Below are 26,948 nucleotides of genomic sequence, written 5' to 3'. Positions count from 1 at the left end.
AATAGAAAAATAAAGTTCTAATTTTATTTTTTTTAACCTAAGTGTAAATAAAAACGAAAAAAGAAAAAAACGAAAAATCATTTTTATTAACCTACAGCGACTAAACCTTGTTTGTAGTGACCCTGAACATTGTTTCATATAAAAGACACATCCTCTTCTTCCCCTAAAACCACTTCCCTCAATTTTCCCTAAAATCCTCCGGCAGAAACCACTTCCCTCAAGAGAAGTCAAGTTTTTTCCGGCGATTTCGGGCAAGAAACCACCGCCGTCACCGGCCGCTCGTAAGTTCCATCCTGTTTAGCTTCTTTTTTGTTCATTTAGGGTTTAATTTTATCTTTATTTACATGTTTCCAGCGGTTTTCGATCGTCTGAAGAAGAAGATGATCAAGAAGAGTAACAAGAGGAGGAACAAGAAGATGAACAAGAAGATGATGAATTTGTTTAACTTAGTTTCGTTTTGCTTGGAAGAATGTATTTGAATGATATATTGCAACTTTTAAGTATTTAGATGTTATGGCTATTATATTAGAATTGACCTTAGTTTGATTTTAAAATTTGTCGTTTGAACGCATTGATGTTTACAGCTTTTAATTTAGGAAACCTGGAAAATTAGAAAAAAAAAATATCAAAATTTTTCAACAATAGCGACGAAATGTAGTTGCTATCGGTGACAGAATAAAAATCCATCTGCAACCTAGAATGACTAAATTTAGTCTGTATAGGAGAAAAATTTTATATTTGTGAAAACCCTATAGCGACTAAATTTAGTGTCCATATAAGAAAAATCTTATAATTGTAAAAAGCCTATAGCGACCAAATTAGTCTTTAAAGGTAAAATTGCAGAAAACTGTAAAAACTCGATAGAGACTAAAAATAGTCGTTGTAAGTGAATCTAAAGAGACGCCTTTGTAGCGACGAAAATTGCACCCTGTTACGACAGATCAATAGCAACGACCCTGTTGCGACTAATTTTGGTCGCAATAGGTTACAAGGACGGAATTTCATCGTGAAAAGTCTTTTTCTGGTCGTCACTAAAGGTCCGATTTCTTGTAGTGATATATGGAAAATTATTTTTAAGTTTTTAAATATAGCTATAAAATTATCTAAATAGTTTAAGTTATTACATAAACATATTTTAAAATATATAAAGCGGGTTAGATGGGTCAACCCGTGAACCTGTCAAGTTGACACGAATACAATATGTTTAACTAAGCATGTTCACGGATTTGACCCGTAAGCATTACCAACCTGAACCATTTAGAGTAATTATGATTTCCTGTAAAGTTGGTTTCAGGTCAAACCAACGTAAACCGTTATTCAAACCCGGAATCATAATTACCTTTTTATATGTTTCTTTTATTAGTAATGACAATCACTGTCGAAAAATCCACCAACAATCCAGTGAGATATATGTCGATGATCAGCCAGTAATCTTCGTCAATGCTCCATCAACAATTGAGCTATTGGTGAATAGTCGTTAATTTGCCCATTAATGATCCACTCCTCATTAATTAGGCTATGTTGACTCATCAGATGAGTGGTTTTCGATATATGATCAATTGGTAATATCGGTCGTCGATCCAAATGTGAAGCCTTTACCAACTTCCGGTTTTCCGCATGTTTTACAATTAACTAATGATGGATGCTATCTTCACCGATGAATCTTTTCATTGATAAAAATCCTCTTTTTTTAATGACAAATTTGTATCATCGACGGACTACTAGAGTATTATCATGTCACCAACAGAACCACCCGATCATATCCATCTCCACTAGGCAATAATGTCTATAAACCAATTCAGTAGGAAACCCAATAAATCTGAGAAAATCTCCATTGTGAGACTCGAACCTATGACCTAATGGCTCAAAGCGTTATTCCACCCATAAGATGCTACTAGCTATTAGGTCATGTGCTAATAAAAATCCTCTCATTTGTAGTTTTGATGCTGGAGTTTGAAAAACTTGTATGCTTAATTTGTGTCACATTATGTTAAATTAAAATCATCAATAAGTTATTAATTAAGTTTTTTTATAATTATATTAATATTTTTTATACATCATTCTCAATATTTTATTATATATATAAACGTTTTTAGTATCTTATATTTTTTGACGGCATTTTTTATATCTTATATTAAGGGTTGTAATATAATTTTTTTTTCTATTGAACGGAAAATTTCTTTTAATCTCTGTGGTACTTGGGACTTGAACCAAAGAGTTTCCCCTTCCAAACTCAGGTATTTAGAGAATTTATAAATAATATAATTGATCTTACTTAAATTAAATAATGTATGATGGATATTAAAAATATGTTTCTGTAAAGGCAAATTTTATATATGTCCTGGAAAAATAGAAAAAAGAACAGATTAACATGGTAGAATTCAAAATTTAATACAAACTATGTAAATATAAATATAAAAATCTAAAATTTAAATTTTTGTTTTCAGTTATATAATGTTTTTATTATACATGATTTAGAATAGCATGCATATCTTAAATAAAGAATAAGTAGGGTAGATTTCATAAAATTTATATATACTATTGATTAAAGAATTCGGTGTGGTGATTATACTACTTGTTATGAATATATTTATTATTAATGTGGTTATCAACACCAAAAATAGATTAGCTTTCTCTCCAAGTTTTTTATACCTATATATACCACTATTGTATCTCATTGTAAAAGGACCTAATTAATGAAAAAGCAATCCCTTTCTCCCTTCATCTCTATTATATTGTTTTGCTATTAGGCTAGTTTCACAACACGTTATCAGCACGACAGTGCTCTTTTCAAAACCCTAGTTCCCTAGAGATTATAGCCGCCACCACCCCACCCGATGAATGTAATGCCTCGTTCGTCACACAATGTTCAGCAACTTTAATCCAAGATCTGGATACCAAAGACAAACTGCATCAATGGTATGTCTTCTTTCTTTAATTTATCTCACAGAAACATCATAGTAATTAATATTCCTAAATCTTGGTGCTATCAATTTTTCCTTTAATCCATTTACTTTTTACTCAAGTATATGTGAATGATAACACTTATAATTCCGCAAATTTGAGAAAAGAATTAAAAATTTCATGTGAACCTTAGCATCATGTACTACATTGTATCTTTATTTATGGGTTTTTAAAATTTTATTATAAAAGGTAAATGCGTGTAGATAATGAAAGAAAATATATATTAGAACTAAAAATAATTGGTATTTAGTAAGATTTAATATTGTTCTAATTGAATACTTTTTATAATGTGTGTGATCGTTGGTTGTTTCCTGTGATGTTGATTTTTTTTTTTCAAAATACAATGATGAAATATAAAAGTGAACATCTGACTAAAGAAGATTCCATTATCTCATATTCATAATTTGATTAGGAAGCTCTTTTTACCCATAACTTTGATTTAATTAGTTTTATTAAATAAGATTTTGAATTTGATAAAATTAGAGTGTCGTTCTATTGATAATTTCGATTAAGTTAAGTGCTTAGTTTTATGAGATATTTTATGATTAGTTGATTAGTTAAATGACTTTATGGTATATATAAAGTTCATATTCACTAGATGAATATTTTGATTTCATTAAGTACAAAGCCATGCATTCCCTGTGATTCACTTTCTAATTATTATTGTTATTCAACGAATTCATATATAGATATATATGTTTTGGAGTGATGTCCGTGGCTAGGTTTGTGACTGAAATAAAATAATAATCGAACAAGGATTAAAAGGAAAAAAAATGAATTTATTATAATGAAAGATACTAAAATTGACTTATTTTAGTTATTAAATATTGTCGTCTTAATTTTTCACAATAATCATAGTTATTTATTTGATTCTTTGAAGAATAAACATAACTTGTTTATATTAGGAACTCTAATACTGTTCATATGATCATGATTTTGAAGAATAATCATAACTTGTTTATATTATGAACTCTGATACTGTTGATATGATCATGATTTATTATTAGTTTTCCTGATATTAATTGTAATAAATATTTGTAAAGGTTAACCAGTTACAATATAAGTATTTCTTAAACTATAAAACGTTATAATAAAATTTGGTGATAGTGTATTTGGCTCTAAATAATGTATAGATTAAAATTGATGGTAATTGGTCCATCATTTTGCAACTAATTAATAGAAAGCTGCAAAAACAGTTTAAGTTTATGAGCTTATCTTATGTTTTTTATATTGATTTATTATATAATTTATTTAGTATGTAAGTTATATTGTTGATATTATCATGTGAAATTTGTTCATATCTAAATTGTAGCATCGTCAAGAACAATGAGTTTGTATGGTGACATGTTATAACGTTAAATTTTCAAGTATTAATTGTATTTAATATGCTATATATTTGTATAGATAGTATTCAATAGAATTTAAACCAAAGTTGTGGTTTATTGTCACTCTAAAGAAAGAGTATAAATATGGTTAGATATGCCACTCAAATTGTCATACTCTCTAAATCTCATTATCAGTTTGTAGAATGTTATATGATTTTAGACCAGGAACGCATATGGTTCGGTCATGTAAATATATATATATATATATATATATATAGATTAGTTTATATTATATGGAAAGAGAGTTGTTTATAATGAAAACTAGACAAAAGATTTCCATTTGTCATACCTAAGATATGCTACTGAAGTAGGAATATTATTAAGAGAGTATGATAGATTGAAATGATTTCATACTCATGGGACTGAGTAAAGGATGAAAATTCATGAAAGTTTTTAGATTCTATCTCGTTCCTTGAAGTGAATGTGATTACATATTAATCATTGTAAAGTTAGTGATCATAGACATAATTGAGAAAGTTGTGATAATGAGATGGCCATTAGAATTGTAAATGGTCATGTTAATAATGAGATGGACCACTAAAAGTGGCAAACTAAGGAGTGACAATATAACATAATAGTTGAATTATAAAGTTACAAGACACTTTCTCGTATCTAAAGTTTTGTATTACATACGTGTAAGTAATACATATATGTTCATAAACCAGAATTTATGGATCATGTTTATTTACTTTATTGGCATGACCGGTTAGACCACACCGAGTCAATGATGATGTGAAACATAATGAAGAACTTGAAGATTCTTCTAGCTGATAGCATATTATGTTTGCTCTTAAGGGAAATTGCTTATTTGCCAATTAAGGGTGTGTGTCCCTAAATATTCTGGAAAGGATTAAGAGATATGCATATCTCAACATGATACCATTTAGTGTTTTAAATCGATGCATCGTCTAAATGGTTATCAAATTCACAACTTGATGTTTGTGTAATTTATGGTTTAGCTAATAAGATAGCAAGCATAATATTCCAGATTGCATGTATTTATTAGTAGTGATGATAAGTTTATATCCCTAGCTATTAATGATCCGACGGAATAAATGTTGAACTTCGTGTAGATTATGTTCATACACGAATTGCTTTTGTTAAGACGATCACTGAACATCTACGATTGATAGCAAAGCCAATAATCATGAGAGCAAGTTCATGTTTATATATGAGTACATGTAATTTTACATGAAATAAAATTAATTCACATCAAGCCAATATTTTGTAATAGTTTCTCCCCAATTATAGTTGGTTTTTGGTCAGGAACCAAATATGTCCTTTCTAAGATTTTGGTTGTGCGGTATATATTGAAATTGATCCACTGCTACGCACAAAAAAAATGGGCCCTTAAAATGTGGTTGGGAATATATGATAACGAATAGAGCCTTTCACGAGATATTTATTTATGGCTTAATTAATTGATATCCATCTAAATGGATTAACATTCCCAACATCAAGGGGAGATAAAAAGCAGTTGGAAAAGAAATGAGTTGGTATGAATTATCATTGATCCTAAAAAAATAAAAGTGTGAACAAGAAGTTCAAAGAACAACTCATTTACAAATATTAGCAAATATATTACCAGACGCATTCACTGACCTTAAAAAGATGACTATGTCACATATATCAACTGCTAATGCTCCAATTAAGATGAGTGTCCAAGAAGGACAATCACCAGATTTTTGTAATGAGTCTATTGCACATCTGAAGCGTGGTAGACCAGTTAATTCCAACAGTAAAATTCCTCGAAAGTTGGAGCAACTAATTAAGATGGTCAAGTCGAGGTTATATTAAAAAGGTCTCCTGAAGAGACAATAGACATGATGGTTCAAGAAGAACCTCAGGTACCTGTAAATAATGAGATCTCGATAAGGTGTATCATGTCTAAGATATGTATGGAATCGAAATAAAAATCGACGTCGTTATACTTTTGTATATAATCTAGCGCTCGAAATTATTAAATGATGAGGATCAAGATATGAGATTTACCTATGAACGTAAACATAGAAAAGATTGGCCAAAAATAGAAAGACGCAAATAAGGCAAAGTTGAATTCTCTAATGACATGGAAAGTACTTGGATCAACAGTCCATACAACTGAAATTGTAAAATATGTTGGATATAAATGGGTGTTTTATGTGAATTATGTGAAAATCAAATTGAGCGATATAAGGAAAAATTGGTGGCACAAGAATTTTCGCAAATACCTATGATTGATTATGAGGAGACATATTCTCCAGTGGTACATGCACTGACTTTCCAATATTTTATTAGTCTGGTAATATAAAGAGAGAATTGATATGCGTCTTATGAATGTTATGTATCACTTGATACTGAAAGTTTACATGAAAGTCCTGAAGGATTAAATAAGTCATGTAAAGTAAGTTCTCGAGAACAATGTGATAATTTATACATATTCGGATTTGTGCAGGTTATGATTATTTTAAATCTTGGATATAATTGGAACTCCTCATAAGTTTCTAAAGCAATTGAGTGCTTAAAAGATTAATTGAAACATCTTAACGATGTAATACTTGTGCACTAAGAAACATACATAGAAAACTTGTACCCGATGATTGTGGTATCTCAATAAATAGTGTACACGCATGGTACAATATGGATTTCAGAGATAAAAGCAAGTTTCATGACATTTTTGCATATGATATAGATATCTATGTGTTAAATGGGCAAATTTTATGTAGCAAAACTTCTAAAGAGTGAAAGCACGTGCATATTTGGATAAGATGAAACAAATTCACTCATGGATTGATAATGCTAGAAGCATTGATGTCAAAACCTCAAGAACATACCATATGAAGTTGACAAAATATGTATGGACTAAAATAATCGAGTCGAGTGTTGTACAACTCGACATATTCGCATAAAGAGAGATATAAGTTTGATTAAATTAGCCATGTTTTATCAACATTTTACTTTTAAAAGTTCACTATAATCGCAGTTTACAGTGATGATGTTTAGGCATCATCGAGAGAAACTGTCGAGCTTTTAGAGGGAGATTTTTTTTAATGACCTTGGCACGATCTAATTATTACTCGAACTGCAGTTCGAGTATATATGTACTTATATTTTATCAATCCCTCAAGTACATCTAGAAGATGATGTTGGGATATTTTCGTATGGACATAGTTGAACCTTAAAGTATATTAAAGGTTATTAAGTCATTTGTTATAAGAAATGCCTATTATCACTTGAAATGTTTTGCTAGCTATGTATGGTTATAATATCTTTCACTTGAGCTTATTGTCATGATATAACATTTGTCAAGCGAAGAGACATTGGAATTAGTTCAACGAAATATTTCAGGTATAAACGATATTTGATTATATTTTACTAATCCATCAAAACAAGTTTGGTTAGTTTTGTAGATGCAGGAATGTAACTAAACACAGTCCTGGACATATGATATTTTTGGAAGGAGACACCTAAAGTCTTGTTAGAAGATTATACAACATTGCTCAACATAAAGGATTGCACATTAAGGGATCAAGAGACAAATCATTGACCACAAAAGCTTTGATCAACTTAAAGGATACATGTTAAAATGAGGGGGAGACTTATTTAAGTTGCACTCTTTTTCCCTTGACTAAGTTTTGTCCCATTGGGTTTTCTTAGTAAGGTTTTTAATGAGGCAACATACCTGATCTAGAAGTATCAGGGGGAACTAATGTGCATTACATGCTGCACTCTTTTTCCCTTAGCTATGGTTTTGTCCCACTGGGTTTTCCTAGCAAGGTTTTTAACGAGGTAGCATCAAGCGTATTATGTTGATAACCAAGGGGGAGTGTTATGAATATATTTATTATTAATGTGGTTATCAACACCAAAAATAGATTAGCTTTCTCTCCAAGTTTTTTATACCTATATATACCACTATTGTATCTCATTGTAAAAGGACCTAATTAATGAAAAAGCAATCCCTTTCTCCCTTCATCTCTATTATATTGTTTTGCTATTAGGCTAGTTTCACAACACTACTCTTTTTTTTAATTATTTTGATGATTACAAAGTTTTTAAAAGTCTGTTTTGTAAATTATAGTACAAATTTTAAAAGTAAAAAACTTATCTATGTAACAAACATATTTAATTAGCCAAATTTACCTTTTTAAAAAAGTTATTATTATTGAAATGAAATTATCAAACAACCATCATTTTTTTACTATTTCTGTAATATTTTCATTTATAACTATGTAATGTAACTTTTATAATTTTTCTTGCATGCTTGAAATAATAACAATAAATATTTATGATTCATTTGAGGTCGACTAAAATAAATCGGGGGACACAAGTTTTTTAGGGAGACATTATGATATATATGTATTCTCTCTTGGATAATTTTTCTGTAATAAAAAATATTGCACCGTTTGTTCTGAGCCAAGAAACACAAGTCAACTGAGATTTGGTAATAACTAATAACAATGTATATCATGTGTCCACTTTGTGCATCGTGTTTTCTTCCACATAATTTAATAATCTAGAATAATATTATTTTGAAGGTATACACATGCCAGATGTCACTTTAACAATGGTGCAGTATGAACAGCCGGTGGCCTTTGTAAAGTGTCGTCCCGATAAATTAATAAAAATAGAACGAAAATAAGTTATAAACTAAAATGAAAATTATCGATGATATATAATTACAGTTAGATATCTATTAAAATATATATTAAGTTTTCATATACGTATATCAACTCAGAACATTGTAATTATTACAATCAATACTGTATTTCTCAATTATTTTCAATTATGTTAGATACTGAATAATAACTAACACAACTACTGTGTACACATGCCGTATTATTGGCCATATGTAGCCAAATTGTATTCTATAAACAAGTGGTGCCAAACGTATAATAATATAATACGTATACAAATATATACATGAGATTTGTGTTAGTTAAAAATATATTATAGACTTTATTATATACTTGATAGTTGATAGTTGATGATATATATGATGTGTTAGCTGCAATGATATGGAAGAATGAAACTATATATGGATGGTTATAATGTTACAATACAACGAAGTATATGTTGACAGAACATGTCATAAGGTTAAACAAATCCTTGGGTTTTTAATACTAACACTACTAAAAAGACAGATATGTCATTTATAATAAATCTAGTTTTCTGAGAAAGAAAAATGGATTACATAACATCTTGTGTACTCGAGATCGATGTAGCACAACATGTCACTTGTAAAATACCAAGTTGAAACTTGAAAGTATGAAACTGATTTCTGTATCCTCATATATATCCTCGTTTCATACATAAAACATGTGATGAAACAATGGTTAACCGGGCAGGATTAACACACTGGTCTCGTCAAGAAGGGTTAATCCCTTCCTCTCGAGGATCGCTGGCTGGATCACCGGTGGTTGATCTCCTGCACAAGGAAACAAGCCGTGACTCGTAACAAGGAGGATGGGGTGGGGGGTGCTCCTTGTTACCACTCTCCGGCGTGAGAATCAGTAGTTTGCTTGGTAAGCAAAGTAAGATAGTAGTAGTAGTGAGAGAGTTGTGAAGAGATACCTCAAACCTGGTTTGGGGTTGGTATTTATAGCCGAGGAGTGAAGGAGGATGATGATGGATGGACTGACGACGTGCTGCACCTTTGCAGGTGTGTCAGGCTTGTCGGTTATGGAGGTTGCGCCACGTCAGTCCATTGCTTACGTAGCTCTGACAGGAAACTGCCATTGGTGCCACTTGCACTGTGGTGTCAGTCCCACTTGTTGAATGCATAGGATGCGGTGCAAGCCGCATCGCTACGTGCGGTAACATCTGAAGTTACCGCGTCTCCTACTTGTGATCAAGGAATACGCGAGATGCGGTGCTAGCCGCATCGTCGTCTTGCCTGCATCCCTTGTCGTGACGAAAATGCCCGTATGGAGCGGTGTCAACCGCACCGTTACGTTCATCTCCTTCTGTGCCTAAGGTAAGGCTTTCTTTGTATTGATAGAAGTGTTCGCTGGATGCGGTGCGAGGCCGCATCGCTGTGAATACATCCGTTTTCATACACCAGATGTGATGCTATGTCGCACCACTCTACCGTTCTCATGTTCCATGTAAGTCCTCCTTCGTTACTAGATAGATTGGATTCAACCCTTGTGCCGACGCGTTCTCGCATGGGCACAAGTAGGTTGTTAGCTAGTGGGGGTTTTGGTAAGGGTAATGGTCACTCGCGGTCGATGCTGACGCGAGATCTGGGACCATACCCCTTCAACATGGTTTAATTTATTAGGGTTTTTTTTTATAATAAAACAAGTTGGTAGTAGAAAATCGGGTTCTTTAACCCATTTGATGCAACTATCGGGTTTTATCTGCCCACTAATATGGACATGTCCATAAGAATTTAAAACCCGGTAATTATGAAAACCAAGCTTTATTATAATGTCGAACCTTAATTTCGAATTATAATGTTTAGAGTAAAGTTATTCTACAAAGGCTACTAAAATAAGAAATGTACAAACACACAATAAACTGCAAAATATAACACAATGTCGAGCAAAATATAAGACGTTGCCGAAAAATATAACACATTAATGTCGAAGAAAAAAAGACACAATGAATCCCAAAAAAAAGACACAATGACAAAAATATAGAAAAAACACAATGATGTAAACAAAAAGTCTAAAATCTACAAGCTAAACATAAAAAAAAAAAAAAAAAAAAAAAAAAAAAAAACCCTAAAATCTCACATCGTAGAGTTCAATAAGAAAGTTTCAATGTCGCTTGAATGAGGTCAATCGGAGTACGTTTGAAACCCTTCTTATGACTTCTTATTTTTAGGAGACTTTGTATTTGATCCTAACCCATAATTTATAACCTTAGTTTTGAAATTTTGACAATTTTTCGGAACCGTTATCTCTTTCCTTTTATATATTTTTTGAAAAAAAATGTCTAAAACTTTAATTTTTTTAGTTACTGGGTAACGATTGTTGATCATGTATTCATGTGGTTAGTGTTCCGAGACTTGTATTGGTTTTTTTTTTTTTTTTTGTATTATGAAGTTATATGTTTGCTCGTGTTTGATGTTGGGATGGCAAATTAATGAAACCATACCCAAACGAAAAACCTGTCTGGAAAAATTTGTTACGGGTAATAAAATGGGATGGGTAATTAGATGTTACTGAGTGTGAGATAACTAGTTTAAGAAAATATTACGGGTTTGCCATTAGTATAATATTAATTTTGGGTAATAAACATCAATAAGTAATATTTAACCATATGCACGGTGATAACCATTGGTATACATGTGAACCTGATAAATACTAAGTAACGTGTACCAAAGTAGTATGGGCTAGGTGTATGCGGCACGGTTCATAATCATGTATGGGTCTTGGGTTACCAAAGCGTAACCATCGACATCCCAAGTTCTATGTTCCTACTTGTTTTTTTGTCAGCGATTGCACGTAGAAGCTTGTTCTAAGTAATATAATGGTTTTGTTTGATTTTCGGGCAAACATATGTTGCAATGTCTTGTGTTATACATTGTTTTTGTATGATTGTCGTAACTATTGTGAAAAAGGTCATAAGGCTTGTGGACTCTTGGTATCATTTTGACTTTATATTTTTTATAGATAAAAGAAGAGAAAAAGAACCTATTTACTGGACTAGTAGTATGATTTAACTCTCATATATTTTTTTATAGAATGTCATTGCCACAATTATTTTTTTAACATTCAATTTATAATTGCGGACATCATGTAACACCTCGAAAATTCATGTCCAATAAAATAAAGATACGTGTCATGTAAGACAAACGTGTCAGGGACCCGGATCAAATAAAAGATATATGGTAGGATTTAAAAAGGGCGTCATGTTATTAAAATACCTCTGAACGACTCAAGTCATAAATCCCAAGACCTTAAATCATGATGATAAACATCTAATATGTTAACCGGTTGTTCCTAAATAAATAAATCCCATCCTTATATGGAAAATGAGTTCTTTACAATGATTACTACTACAATTAAGAATTTAGATTCTTGATTAAGAAAATTGAATTTAAATGATGTATGTCCAAGTAAGAGTTCTTAAAGTTTCTGTCACTTTAAATTGTCACAAAGTGCCAAAAGGTGTAAGTGCATGGCTAGGCATGCAAAAGACTGACTACATGGTCCCACAACTGAAAGGAAGTGCATGAGATTCGGACTTGTAGTGTTGCATGGTCAAACTTGGATGTTTACAAAATTTTTGGCTTCTGACCATCGGTTACGGACCGTATGGCTTTAAGCTTATGGTCCGTAAAGTGCCTATCTGGGCGATTTCAGCAAGGGTCGGTTACGGACCACAACCGTTTAAGCATACGGTCCGCAAGAGCTGCATACGGACCGCAAGAGCTTAGGCTTACGGTCCGTAAGCCTGTCGCTGACAGCAGAAAATGGACAGCTGCCTGTTCAGCCTGTTGCACCGCCTTATTATCATGGTTTTCGAAATCAGGGGCATGATAGGCAGTATATAGCACCTTAGGGACACCTGGGATGATCTTGTAATACCATCCTAGACTATCTTGGCATGATCTTGAACAATAAGGTTCACTATATAAGAGCTTGAAGTTGTGAACACTTCACTTGCTCACATGCAATTTTTGTTCAAGCATCTTGGAGCTTCTCTGGACAGCAACTAAATTTCCCTTAGGTTCCTAATCCCACTTAGGACTCTTGTAAGTGTTCCTAAGAGTTAAATGCTTGGTTGGTCCCTGTGGTTTTCAAAAATTGCAGACTTGGTTCCAGTGGTTTACTAATTACACGCGTGGTCCCAAAACTTGTCAAAAATGCACTCGGTTGGTCCCCAGCCCTAACATCAGTTAAATTTCTCAGTTAAGTCCATGTTAAATGACCAAAATACCCTTGCCTAACTATAAAAGGGTAGTGAACCCTCTCTCATTCATCAGACCTTGAACCCCAAACACGCACACCACACACTCACCTCTGCTTCTCTCTATGCGAACCAGTCAAGGGAGCCCGATTTCCGGCGATCTCCGGCAACAGGTTGCTCCGGCGGATCCCCATAACCACCGTCCTCCTCTTTCTCTCACACATACACACCCCTGAAGCCTTATTTCATGAAAAAATATACAAATAGAAAAGAGAAAAATGAAACAAACATGTTGTTGATCTATTTTTCTCAAAATCCATTATGAACGGCGAATCAAAGGTAAGGTTTAGATTTTAAATTGTGCTTCAGGAAAAGAAATATGGATGACAGTGAAATAGGGCATGCAAAGAGCCAGAGTGTGTGCTGTGTGTGTTAGGTTTAAGCATCAAATTGACGTCTCTCTGTGTGGAAATCAGCGACGATGATGACTCGTCTTCATGGCTTCATCAAACTCACAATCACCAATTCTTTCAGAACCCCTCTTTCATCTTCCCAATTAGGTTTAAAGTTCAGTCCTCACACCACAATTTTGGCTTCTCTTCACCACAATTCCTTCTCAGACGGGGATCGTCCGTATCAAAAAGTTACCAACTTGGATCATGCCCTCTACCTGTTCGATGAAATGACACAGAGACAACCCTTGCCATCTGTTATTAAGTTTAATCAACTGTTGAATGCTCTTACCAAAATGAAACATTTTTCTTCTTGTCTCCACCTTTTCAAACAAATGTCTCTCATTGGAGTTCCTGTTGATGCATATTCTATCAATATTGCCATCAAGTGTTGTTGTAGCTTGTTTCGCACCAAGGACGGTTTTGCACTTCTGGGCTGTTGCTTCAGGCGAGCTGTTGTACCTGAAGTCTGCACGTTTAATACACTCTTAGATGGACTGGTGCTAGAAGATAGGATTCTTGAGGCTGAGATATTGTTCAAGAAGCTCATTAAACAGAAACTGTGTTATATGATTAAAGGGCTTTGCAAGTTTGGCTATAATGATATCGCCACTGGTTTGCTTAGGCTAATGGATGAAAGAGGCTGTAAGCCTGATGTTGTTGCATATAATACCATCGTTGATAGTCTTTGCAAGGACAAAATGATAGATGATGCTTTCAACCTTTTCAAAGAAATGGTATTTCACAAACTCATTCTACCAGATGTCATCACATACAACTCTTTGATTCATGGCCTTTTATAGTTAGGCAAGGGTATTTTGGTCATTTAACATGGACTTAACTGAGAAATTTAACTGATGTTAGGGCTAGGGACCAACCGAGTGCATTTTTGACAAGTTTTGGGACCACGCGTGTAATTAGTAAACCACTGGGACCAAGTCTGCAATTTTTGAAAACCACAGGGACCAACCAAGCATTTAACTCGTGTTCCTAATCCTCTTTAATTCATTTTAGCTTAGTTAATTAGCTAAAAGTCAAACCATCGTAATTAAGGTTTGACTTCGAGATTAGTCAATAATTACTCAGTCAAATCTCGAATTAAAAATACCTATAAGTAGGTAATTATGTGGGTATCAAACCCTTAAAAGGGTATCTCCAGATTCCCACTCTAACTATGCAAATTGTCGAGTCAAAGCTTCCTTTAAAAAGTCAACAGAACGCTTAATTCAATATTAATGCATAATTAGCAATGTAGGATATATGCAACCTGTTTGATCACTAATATAACTTGGTAATTAATGTAAGAACATGTCTAAACATGTTCAAACTCGACAATTTTCAGTTTAGACGGTGTTTGGAACCGAAAGTCGCATAGTTTGACTTTCGCTTTGACTTTCAGTTCTGACCCGTTTAAGCCAAGTTTAGGATTGCCTTAGAGCTTCTTTTGGACCTAGTTACATGTTAGTATAACCCTCTGTGTTTATACGGCTTGGTTCACTAGTTGTCTAACTATTATGCAAGTTTCCGTTAAATGCTCATATGTTGACCATTATGCCCAAATGACCTTAAAATATGATTTTTGAAAATGTAAAAGAGTAGACATCTTAGTTACTGAATTATAAACTTGTACCCAAAATTTGACATCAGTTTGAGGTCTAGATTAAGAGTTATGCTCATTAGCGTAATTAGAAGCTTTCTTAATAATTAATTAGCCTAATTAGCATATAGCCTATCTAAACCCAAATTTTAATATCAAACTTTATACCCTCTGATATATAATAATATTTTGGGATTTTTAGAGATTTTTATTTATTTTTAGGCTAAGCATAACTTAGAGTTTTAAGCTTAATTCGGTTATTGCCGGTTTTGCCCTTTTGGGCTATAAAATGAGTTTTATAAATCCTTTTGACCTCAAACCTTTTTCTACTGATCTATTATATTAAATATATTATTTTGAGCCTTCTGGAATTATAAAAATATCAGTTTTTCTTTCAAAACCCGGAAATGGCTCCAAATCGCCTTTTTAGGCATTTTTACGACATAGTATGTATCAAAACTAGTTTATATGTATTAGGGTTGGTACCTACTGATACATTCAGTAAAATTTTATATTATAACAGTAAACTAAAGTTTTAAACTCAGGTTTCCAGTTTTGACCTTTTAGGCTTATGTGAAATTACCAAAATGCCCTTTCGGTGCATAGGATGGTTATAATTAATAAAATTCACATACATATGATAACCTAATGTTATAACATAATAAATTAAGTATAATTACTGATTTATTCAGATATGTAACTCAGGTTACTAGTTTAACTCTTTTATACCCTTTAAAATGACTAAAATACCATTTCGGGGCATAGTTTGAGTTAAAAACCACTTTGGGCATAATAGGACATATCTTACTAATATCACAACATATTTAGTGCATATTAACTCAGGGAACTTGTATGTAATTATTATGGTTACTCGTTACGCACTTTCGTGTTCGGATCGGCTTATGTAACTAGTTTACACATATTAGCCGAAACGGGTCAAACCATATCATTTTTGTCTCAAAATCCAGAATGTGTTTAAGTTGCCCATATTAAACAAGCATGCAAGCTTTTCGGGTCAAAAACCACATTCTAAACCGGTTTCCGCCTTCCATGCGATCAAACCGTATTCATTCTTGAAACTAACCGGTCTAAGCTTAGGCTAATTTAAAGACCCGTTAGGATTCTAATAGGTTATTATGAACCTTCGTTCCAGAATAGGAGATCCAGTAAAAGATACGTGCACTTGCTTATTGTGAATTATACTTGCAAAGGTAAATACTTTTAACTTATTTTCCCTTATACGGGCTTGGGGCACGGTATATAAAATACCGCTTGGTCGGGCATTTGACCTTAATCGATTAGTGGTTAAGTATTATCAAGATGACCCATTTGAAAATTTGTTTTGTTTGTTTTACGCCTTTGGGAGTTTAATGACCATGTCCCGGATATCCTTGGCATCATTCAGGAAATGGCCATGACCTTGACACGCGGGTGTAGGCGTACACCCGACAATGTGTCCATATTTATTAAGGTATAACCGTTGGTTTCCCGCCGCGGTTTATACTATGTGGTGTGTCTATTAATCTTAAACCCGGCACGAACCGGGCGACTAAACGCATAACAAACATGTAATTCTTTTACAAGTTTAAACTTGATTAATTATTATAAAAAGTTTTTGTGCCATGTGCATTCAAATCAATTTTTAAAACCTTTTCAAAATGAGTCTGTTAAATTGTATTTACCAGTGTAAACTGACGTATTTTCCTCAAAAAGATTAAGTGCAGGTTCTACACGTAATAGGCTGACCCCTCCTTAGCATCGTTAAAGTCTCGCAAGCTTGGATGCAATGAATCTTTTGAACAATTCTCCTTTTTATTTTGATCCGCCTGTGGATCTATTTCAACTACATTGTGATACTTAAATATTACAATAATTATTTGGTTGGAATAAATCTATATTTTTGCTTCCGCTGTGCATTATAATTTGTGTTGTTTGACTATGATGATATCAATTACGTCACGATACTCCTCCACCGGGCCCACCGGTGACACGTGGAAAAATTAGGGGTGTGACACATCATTTACCACCCCAAACTTCTGTTTTCCCCTCCAATTTCCGTACTTTCTATTTGGTAACACATGACGAAGTGTAGCTGATCATCTAACCAAATGGTTAGCAAAGGACTTATTGAAGAAGTTGTAAATTGGGATGGGGTTAAAGTTCATCTAAGGAACTTCTATAGTGTAAAGTAAGCATGTTTGAATGTGTACAACTTATGTGTATATTATCTTTATGTATTTAAATGAATACAAAGGATTCAATCCTTGAAACACCCTTAAGGGAAATAAGAATAAATATACATATACAACTAACAATAGCTTGAATTGTCAACAACAATTGTGATCATAGCAACTTTGGGTTATCAACAATAAGTGTTTACCACAACAATTAGTTAGTACTGGATACCCAATCGTTAACGGTGAAAGATTTCTCACTAAATGATTTCATGCTGATAGAAATTACTGTTGATGGTAACTAAACAACTATTATCCATTTTAACCGCCAACAAATATGCTTTTTCACGTAGAATTGTATTGTTTGAGCAAATCGTTATAATGGGTCACCCAACTATAAAGCACTAGTCATTGCACGTTTTTGGTACATATTTTTTCTCTAACTTTTAAAAATTGCATATTCGTTTTTTTCCTTAAAATATTGGGTTATAGAATTTTAATAATCCTAAGTTTCACATGTTGGCCGATAATAATCCCAACTTAAAAAATTCTCTCCAACAATCCCAACTTTCAAGAATTTGGCTCTCATCGATCCTTTTATAACTGGGTTAGTTTCTGATGACGTGAACGCTGATGTGTAAAAAATGAGTTGGTTCATTACGTGGATGATGACGTCGATACTGATATGAAAAGAAATATAATGTTTTAATTTTATATATACACACACTCACACACAATCACCATCTTCACCACCACCTCACTGCCACCATAACCACCACCTCACCACTACCACAACCAACCACCTTACACCGCACAACCACCATCTTTAACCCCATCCGATCACCACCTACCACCATTGCACCAACTAACAACCACCCTCTCCACTGTAAACCCCCAACCTTCAACCATCTCAACCGTAAACCTCCACCCTAGAAACCCCCCAACCTACAACCACCAACTACCGCAATTTTCCACCCACCACAAACCATTTCACTCTGTATCGATACCAGATCTAGTCGGAGATGCATCTGATTTGTGATGTTAGGTTCGACCTCCGCATAGTTCTTGGTCCTGATTTGAGGAATTAGTTTAGGGTTGAAGATGGTGGTGGTGGTGGAAATGGTTGTGCGGTTGAGGTTTGCGATAGTAAGTGGTTGCAGGTTTACGGATTAATCTGAGATCGGTGGGAAGAAGAACTAGTATATACAAAGCAGTTGTAATGGTGGTTAGCAGCTATGATGGTTGTGGTGGAGATGGCGATGATTGATGGTGGTTGTGGTGGTGGAGATAGGAGTGGTGGTGGTGGTGGTGGGTGTAGATGATGGCGGTGCTGGTGGAAATGGCAGTGGTGGTGGGCGGCATAGATGGCGGTGGTGGTAGTGGCTGATGGTAGTGGTGGTGATGAGAGTGCCAAATTATTGTCGACGTCAGCAAATACTAAAGTTGTGTGCCACGTCAACATCCAAGCCTGCAAAAAACTAATTGGGTTATAACCCAGTTAAGACAATGTGTAGTGGGGCGTTATGCACCCACATAAAGCCCCTATAAAGCCCCAAACACCATTACGAAGGGCTTTATGAGACAAAAAAATTAGTGGAGCGTGATATATATAGCGTCAAGTATGGGGGAGATTTCAAAGTTTGGACCAATCAAAAATTAGTTAGTGTTTTTATAATTAATTAATAAAACCGAAAATTAATAATTAGGTATTGATGGGTAGGGGCTTTATGACTACGGGCTCTAGTGATATAACGCCCTATAAAGCCCCTGTGTGACATGGCACGACACGTGTCGCATATCGCCCCACAAAGGGCTTTATGACTACGGATGGCCTAAAAAGGAATCAGTGGGTGTCAAATTCTTACAAGTTGGGATTGTTTGAGTGAATTTTTTAAGTTGAGATGATTATCGATTAAGAGGTAAAACTTAGAATTATTAAAATCCAATAATCCTAAAATATTTGTTTGAATTTTGTATAGTGCTATCAAAATATTTGAATTGGAAAGTGAACTTTCCACGTTCAGAAATGTATCTACGCCTTTTACAAAATACAAACCCCAAAATAAATACTTAATATAATGCATATTCTATATCATGAGACGTGCAAAATAAATAATGATCGATCATATCAATTGATTAATTGAATAATGACGCAATAGGTGTTCTGTAGGGGTCAAACCATACAATTTTAATTTCACATAAATCTTTCTAGATTGCTTATTTATTTAAAGTAATACACGTTGCGTGTTATATATTTTCTACGTATGATGTCACCATGCATACACGTATGTTCATGAACTTCTACCACGCAAGTGCCACTGCCGATGTTTTTATCAAATTTTCAATACCGTTAACTATCTTCATATACGCAAGTAATATGCAACCCCATACTTGAGACATGATTTATAATAATAACACAGATATTATGTTGTAACTATTGACTGATCATGTGTATTCATGATATAATAATATAAGTCACTTGAGTATATTTTAAGGTTTTATCTTAATCTTTCGAACTTGTTTCGAAAAAGGTTAAATGGCCATTTTTCAAACATTGTGGGAAAATGTTTGGTCTTCTAGATGGGTTGATACAATATTGATCATAAAAGTTTACCAAATCAAAGGATTCGTATCGACAGGATCATATGGTGATATTATTAATAACGATAAATGGATTCTCAACCCAAAATTGTTAGGCGTTAATATGGTTTGATCGATGTTGTATAAACACGAGCTTCATGTTTCGATAGGCCTTTTGCTCATTGAAAGGCTATGCTAAGTTGCTAACGGCCATGTATTGTTGGATATTTTAGTGTAATTTGAGATTGCGCGTGACATACAAATAAGAGTGCACGCTTATTTGAATGTCATCGGGACTAACGGGGGATCCAAGTGGGCAGCGCCCCTGAGAGAAGCGGGGTCCAAGGGGCGGCAGCCCCTGGCGGGGTCCAAGGGGCAGAGGGACTAAAGGTGTTTTTGTTCAAAACAAAAACTGCAGGCAGTTATGGAAAACTGTAAATACGCTCTCTCAAACAATTTTCCAAACCCTAGACGAATTGGCAGTTCGTCAGAATCCCTAAAAATTCTCTCAACCAAATTCTCATACAGAAATCTAGAATCAAATCTGATTTTATCCCATCAAAGATTGGTAGCCACTCCAATTGTTTGATCTGAAAGTGATTACACGACTTCAGATTTATCCAAGCAATTTCGAATTTCTCCAACATGTATAATTGTGATGAGACATTTACATAACCCTTGTTATGTTTTTCGCCTTTAGAAAGGCCTATATGGTCTTAAGCAATCTCTTTTCTTGATTATTTTTTGAAATAACGACGATACAACGTTTTCTCTTTTTTATGTATTATTCTTACCGGCTCCGTTAGTGATATGTTATGTCGCATTCTCACTTCTCTCGGTTCAAAGTGTCCTGAGTGACTTGGGCTTTTCATCATTTTCTATGGGTTGCTGATACTTCAAATAAAGAACATTCTTTTTCCAAAAAAACAGTACAGATAAAACTAGACATGACAAATCGTTTTTCTAACCGGACCACTTCTTTTTTATATTTTTTGGGCAAAAAAAAACGGTTCCTAAAAAACTGGTTCTTTTTTAAACCGAGTTGGGATTAAAAAAACACCAGTCTTTCCCGGTTTAAACAGAGATTTTTACAAACGTAACGGTTTGTTAACCGGTTTTATAGATCGAGTTAACAAATTGGTGTCCAAATTGCCGGGTCGAGTCAGTTTGAAACCGGTTTTTTTATCTAGATTTGTGACTATATGTGCCATCCACGTCTCATTTCATAGCATACTCAGACGATGATTGGAGAGTTTGTTTAGATACATATTAGTCCATTTTAGGTTTTGTGTGTTTTTAGGAGATGTATTTATATTTTGTTCTTCGAAGCTATTATCTCTCACTCTAGTGTTGAAGTTGAATATCGTGAGGTTGCTAATGTTGTCGTAATGTTGACTACATGGTAGCTCTTTATTGTCCTATACGGCAAGCCTATATTGTCAGCTATAACCCAATCATCGTTGTCTATCTTTGAACTAACCGGTGCAACATTAAAGCATAAGACATACAAAGTTTTAGTGAATACACGCCTCTCTGATCATCCGGTTTCATAAAACTCCCCAACAGGGTTGGCGGTAAATGGCCGCACGCTTGGCAAGTTGAGAGAGTAAGTTTTGTGAGTGCTATAAAGTACAACCCGGAGCGAGTTAGGGGAGTGGAGAGTGGGTTGAGGTGTCACAATATTATTAGATAGTAGGTGGTTGCTTAAGCTAGTACCCTTCCTATTTGGGTTGAATTGTGTTAAATGAGGTGGCACAATCTTATTTATTAGTTAGTGGTGTGGGGTTGCTAAGTATGGTAATAAATATTTTTTTCCACCAACACCACACCGAAGAAAGAAAGAAAAAAAACCTATGTGAAATATTATTCTGCAGAAATATTTGATTGATTTACGACAAGCTTTATATATCAAGTGATATCTGATATGTTACAAAGTGAGCACCAAAAGGCTACATACTAAACTAAGGATATTATAAATAATGGATCTAACAAAACTAGGGACTAAAACCAACTAAGCACCATCAAATGTTAGCTTAAAAAACACATGGATCACTTTAACCAACACATGGATGGATGACTACAAAAAGGCGGAAGAAGAAAAATTCTGCGCTACAAGGCTGGAAGAACATGCGTAATGGCACCAAATATGTTTTAAGGGACCATGTTTTTCACGCGTCCTACACCACTTTTCCACTTTTCTTTATCTTATGCAATGTAACCTTCAACAAGACAACGTAACCCTCCTACCGAACCTACGATTGCCTATCCCATTTCTATCAACGTAGAAGCCATACCACCATCACATGCCTAAATGAAAACAACTCACATCGCTAGCAAACACATTCAAATGGATTTGTGAACAAAAACGTTATCAACGAACCCCCAACACATCATCATCATCATCATCATACTCAATAAATCCCACCAATAGCAAAGCAAAGGTAGGGTCTGAGAAGGGTAAGATGTAGACAGTCTTACCTCTGTCCCGTAGGAAAAGAGAGGCTACTTCCAGTGAGACCCCCAGCTCGATAGTAGTTTTGCATCAAGCCTTGGACATAAGGCACATAACACTCAGCAAGCAATCGGGACAAAGACCGATTAGTGCATGCATCCTTTTGTCTTTTAGCTATCAACGCCACCACATGATATATGATTAACCGTCCTCAGCTTTTAACGTTATTTTCACGAAATTAGTAAAATAACGTTAAAATTAGTGCACTTTCACTTCCCCCCCCCCACCCCCCATGGCCCACACATATATACATTATATGCGCATACCGCAAGCGGGCGTAACGAAAAAAAAGCATGTATCTTTGCTTGTTGGGGGTGGTAGTGATAGCAGTTCTTTGTTGCACCGAAGGTAACGTTAACGATGGTTTTTGCAAAGGCCGGAGAAGTCGATGGTGACCAATAGGACACATAAACCGTTAAAAATACGCTTACCAAACAAGTGTGTTATATAGCAAGGACATTGCATTTAAGACTTTAGAAAATGGATCTCTAGAATGGACAATAAAACTCTTATCAAAAGATAACAAATAAATTTGAGTAAGAGGGTGAGCAATCATTGGCATACAAATGAAGATGCACACTAGATACGTGTTAGAATCTGTATGATGATTGCTTACCGTCTATTTTAACAAGAAAATAAAATATATCAAGAAACATAACAGTAAAAAAGTGTATAATATAATGGCTCGATTTACCCTGAACAATGCTTTTAAATGATTTATCAGCTACTTGCTGGCGTATAGGTTTTCAGCTAAGAAGTTTTTTACCGCTTCATTAGCCTTTTGAGGTTCGGATCTTTCTTCTCGCTTCTTTTTCTCCCTGAATACACGAAACAAAATATACGACTCAATTCTCATTAATTAAAGTGTCTTCTATATCATGGAAAATAAACAGTTTCATGGTTTTATAAAGTGAAGCAAGTACCTCTCGACATATTCTTTTAATAGTTCCTTGGCTTGAACAAGCTTCGAGAGCAGATTGCGATAAACATCAAGGTCCCTATCGACACTCTTTTTGTTGATGTTGAGTGCTGTGCAAAGCTGGAATCCCAAAAGCAAGTCATAAACATAGAATTCTTGGCCTTGCGTGTTTAAAATGGGGGGGGGGGGGGGGGGGGGGGTTATGTATGATAATACTAATGTCTAATGTTGTCAAAATGAATGTGGTATATATGTTTTGTGAGGACATGACCATAACGCCATAACACCCCATCGAGATTCAAGTGTCGATAAAAACTTAAATACAAGAATCGTAGATTCTAGAATATTACCTTGCTCACAAAACATGTGACTATGTTCACTTCGAATTTTGTTAACAATACACAAGACGTTTGTTTCTAATGTGGAAGATAATTAGGACACATAAAGAACAATTATTTGGCTTTTCCAAGCCTATATGAGGGCAACCTTAAGGTGGGCTGATAATTGGAAGTGTCGACATAGAATAGATATTAATTCCATTCAGTTTGAGCATTAAAGAGAAGATACTTTTAAGTTAATTTGTACAAAACAGAAGTTGTGGATTATTGTGGGAATTTTATAAAAGGCTTGTGAGAAAAGTCAAGTGTTAATGTTTGTTGTTTGGCAACCTTTGCGCCAGTAAAAGTATTGAGCCAGTAAGAGGTCTGACCGGGTAAGGGCCTCAGAGCAAGTAAGTATGGCGATGTGGTGGTGGGTCGAGGAGGTGGTGCTAAGTGGTCCTGTGAGCAGGGGCGATGCTTTGAAGGGGCCGGGAGGGGCGCCCGACCCCCCGAACTTTTCGGCCAGTAGTGTTATATATATGGTTTTCGTATAGAAATTTTTGGGTATATATGTTTTCGACCCCCCGGTTCTATTGAAATTTTTGGGTATATACGTTTTCGACCCCCACGTAAAAAATTTCAAGCTTCGCCACTGCCTGTGAGGGCTATGAACACAGGTGAAGCCGTGAAGGGACAAAGGGGTAAAATTTTCATTAAGCATCATTTCGAAACTTAATGGATAAGAGGCTTGATGCCTGCCTGATTCAGAGGTGTCCTTCTACCTTCTAGTGAAACAAACACACTTAATGATGACTAATTCAAAGGTAGCCTCTGAATGGCTGCCAAACAGCCCCTTAATGTCTGCAACTTACGAGTATTAACATGTTTCTTCTCATAGCGACTGGTATCACTTAAACGGTCACCGTGTTTTCAAGTAGACCATGACACCATAATCAAAACGCATCTACCATAAACAAGTTTCCTGCACATCTACCAAATTTGCCTTGCGTCTTAACACGCAATTATGCCCTTTTCTATCCGTTTTCACAAGTACTACAGAAGAATCAACTTCCAATGAAAAACAGGACATACAGTTATTGGTAAGAGTGTATATTACCTTCTCCAAAATGGTGGGTTCTGTTGCATTCGCCAACTCTAAAAGACGAAACAAACCAACAGCAAAGAACCTACTGTAACTAAAACTCCCACTCCCCCCTGCTCTCTCAGCAATATCCTTCAAAATATCCTCACATTCTCCCGTTTTCGACCCAAAATCAACCAACGAATTCGCATCTTGAGCGCGCGCCCATGCCTCCAGTTTCTGTGCATCCGCCCTGCCATTCACACAACACATTGATCAATGCTCATTCGACTTTAATTCGAAACAATGCAACATAAAACAAACCAAAACTTGGTGCAGATTTAGTTATAGACCTGTACTGTTGTGGGTCCTCATTTAGTGCGTTAACATACGCTTGAAAGATGGCTTCTCGGTCCTCATCACTCGGGTAACCTTCCATAAGCTGATCATAAACAGTAACAAACCCCAAAGCGAATACAGCATCATACCGGTAAGTCTTCTTGTACCTCATTAGATGTTGCTGCACAATCAGTTCTTGCAGCACCGTGTTGTAGATACTCGGTATTGGCCGCTTGTAAGCATTCAGAAACTTCAACTTTGTCTCTGCAACCGGTGGTGGCTCTGAAAAAAAAAAGTAAAAACAAAATCAGATAAACTATGCAACTAGCGGTGGATCTGAAGAAAACCCAGATGCCAATATAACTCATACAGCCCATAAAAAAAAAAAAAAAAAAAAAAAAAAAAAAAAAAAAATCTTGCCTGTTAGGGTGGACATGCAGCGGACAATGAAGCGAGAAGGGGAATATGAGCGGAAGGTTATTGGATGAAAATAGAAGTTTGTGCGAAGCTTAAAGGTTGAGGAATCGGAGAGAAGAGATGGTATGGGTGTTTTGCGTTCGGATGAAGATTGAGTGAGGGTGCTGAAAGAAAGTGAAGCAACAGTGGCCATGATTTAGGTGAAATGTGAGATTGGGATTAGGGTTTAATGGTGGTATGATTGATTTGGTTTCATAAGGAAGCCATTGTGAATTGGAGTTGCAGAGAGATTGGGGAAAGGGGGAAGAAGAGGTGAAGTGAGGTTGAAATTGTGAGGCTTATCTGTTATCCATTATTGTGTTTGTAGCCAGTAGATGTTATACACGTAGGGATGCTGACCTGGCCTTTTTTAAAATTAAATTCTTTGAATTTTTACTGGGTCAATGAAGGAAATACCAAGCTGTTATTTAAGAGGGCCATAAACGAGTCTTAACCAGGAATAGTGTTAAGCCCCTGTGTTTGGGGTGAGTGCGTAAAATTGTGCTAATTAAATGAGGATTAAAACCGAAGAAAATGATAGAATAAATACATGAACTTATAACACCGAGTAATTAATTGGAGACATACATAAAAATAAGGAAGAAAACATATTCTATTTGACTTGACGGAACTCAAGAAAAAACTGCGTCGAAACGTAAACCAATTTGTATTATACCGACGCGTACGTAAAATAAGCATGTAAACTCCAGGGAGTAAAAATGACATTTTAGAAAGTTTTTGAAATGTTGAGGGGCTATAAGTGTCCATATGAAAGTTAAGGTATAAATAACAAAACCCGAAAAAATAAAAAATTAATAAAAGAAAAAATAGACACTATTCATTGAATACCATAAATGAACGAACATGACCTTTGTTTATAAAAACTATTGAATACAAACATAAATGAACGAACATGACCTTTGTTTATGTTATTCATTTAACTAAACGAACAAAATTTCTAGTTCGTATCCGTTCATTTACTAAATGAACGAACACAAACAAACTTGCTGCCGAACGTTTCACAAACTATTCGCTGAAAGTTTGGTTCATTTGCAACCCTAATGTATTAATAAAATATACATGAAATTTGAGCCGGAGAATTAGCCGGCACAGAAACTCACGAAACATATATGGGGGATCACGAGAGAACCAATCAAAAGACAACACGTGTAAAAGCAAGGCCTAAGCCATAGAAGGTGGCCAAAGTTTGAAGTTTGAACGGCCTTTTATCCATGTATTGTTGACACTTTTCGTAGACCCTTATTACTTTTCATGCTTTAGACCATTGGGTATGGGGAGGATAGTCTCTTTGGAGACTACCCGCCACG

The 26,948-nt window shown here is 34.9% G+C and overlaps 2 protein-coding genes across 2 annotated transcripts; one reads left to right on the top strand and one right to left on the bottom strand.

The window, feature by feature from the left end:
• The first annotated feature begins 13,671 nt into the window (after positions 1-13,671).
• LOC110944454 (putative pentatricopeptide repeat-containing protein At1g12700, mitochondrial) lies at positions 13,672-14,445 on the top strand. Its single transcript, XM_022186118.1, has one exon. The coding sequence runs from the start codon at positions 13,672-13,674 to the stop codon at positions 14,443-14,445; it is 774 nt and encodes a 257-aa protein (XP_022041810.1).
• An 8,524-nt stretch (positions 14,446-22,969) lies between these two features.
• LOC110864866 (protein THYLAKOID FORMATION1, chloroplastic) lies at positions 22,970-25,931 on the bottom strand. The gene is made up of 5 exons (XM_022114024.2): positions 25,585-25,931; positions 25,179-25,446; positions 24,862-25,078; positions 23,429-23,544; positions 22,970-23,323 (listed from the first exon to the last, which is right to left on the bottom strand). Exons 1-5 carry the CDS (start codon positions 25,772-25,774, stop codon positions 23,230-23,232), a joined length of 885 nt encoding a protein of 294 aa, XP_021969716.1. The 5' UTR covers positions 25,775-25,931; the 3' UTR covers positions 22,970-23,229.
• Positions 25,932-26,948: the final 1,017 nt, after the last annotated feature.

The sequence above is a fragment of the Helianthus annuus genome, chromosome 6 (assembly GCF_002127325.2).
Source record: "Helianthus annuus cultivar XRQ/B chromosome 6, HanXRQr2.0-SUNRISE, whole genome shotgun sequence".
Classification (NCBI taxonomy): domain Eukaryota; kingdom Viridiplantae; phylum Streptophyta; class Magnoliopsida; order Asterales; family Asteraceae; genus Helianthus; species Helianthus annuus.
This window is presented reverse-complemented; position numbering and strand designations above follow the sequence as displayed.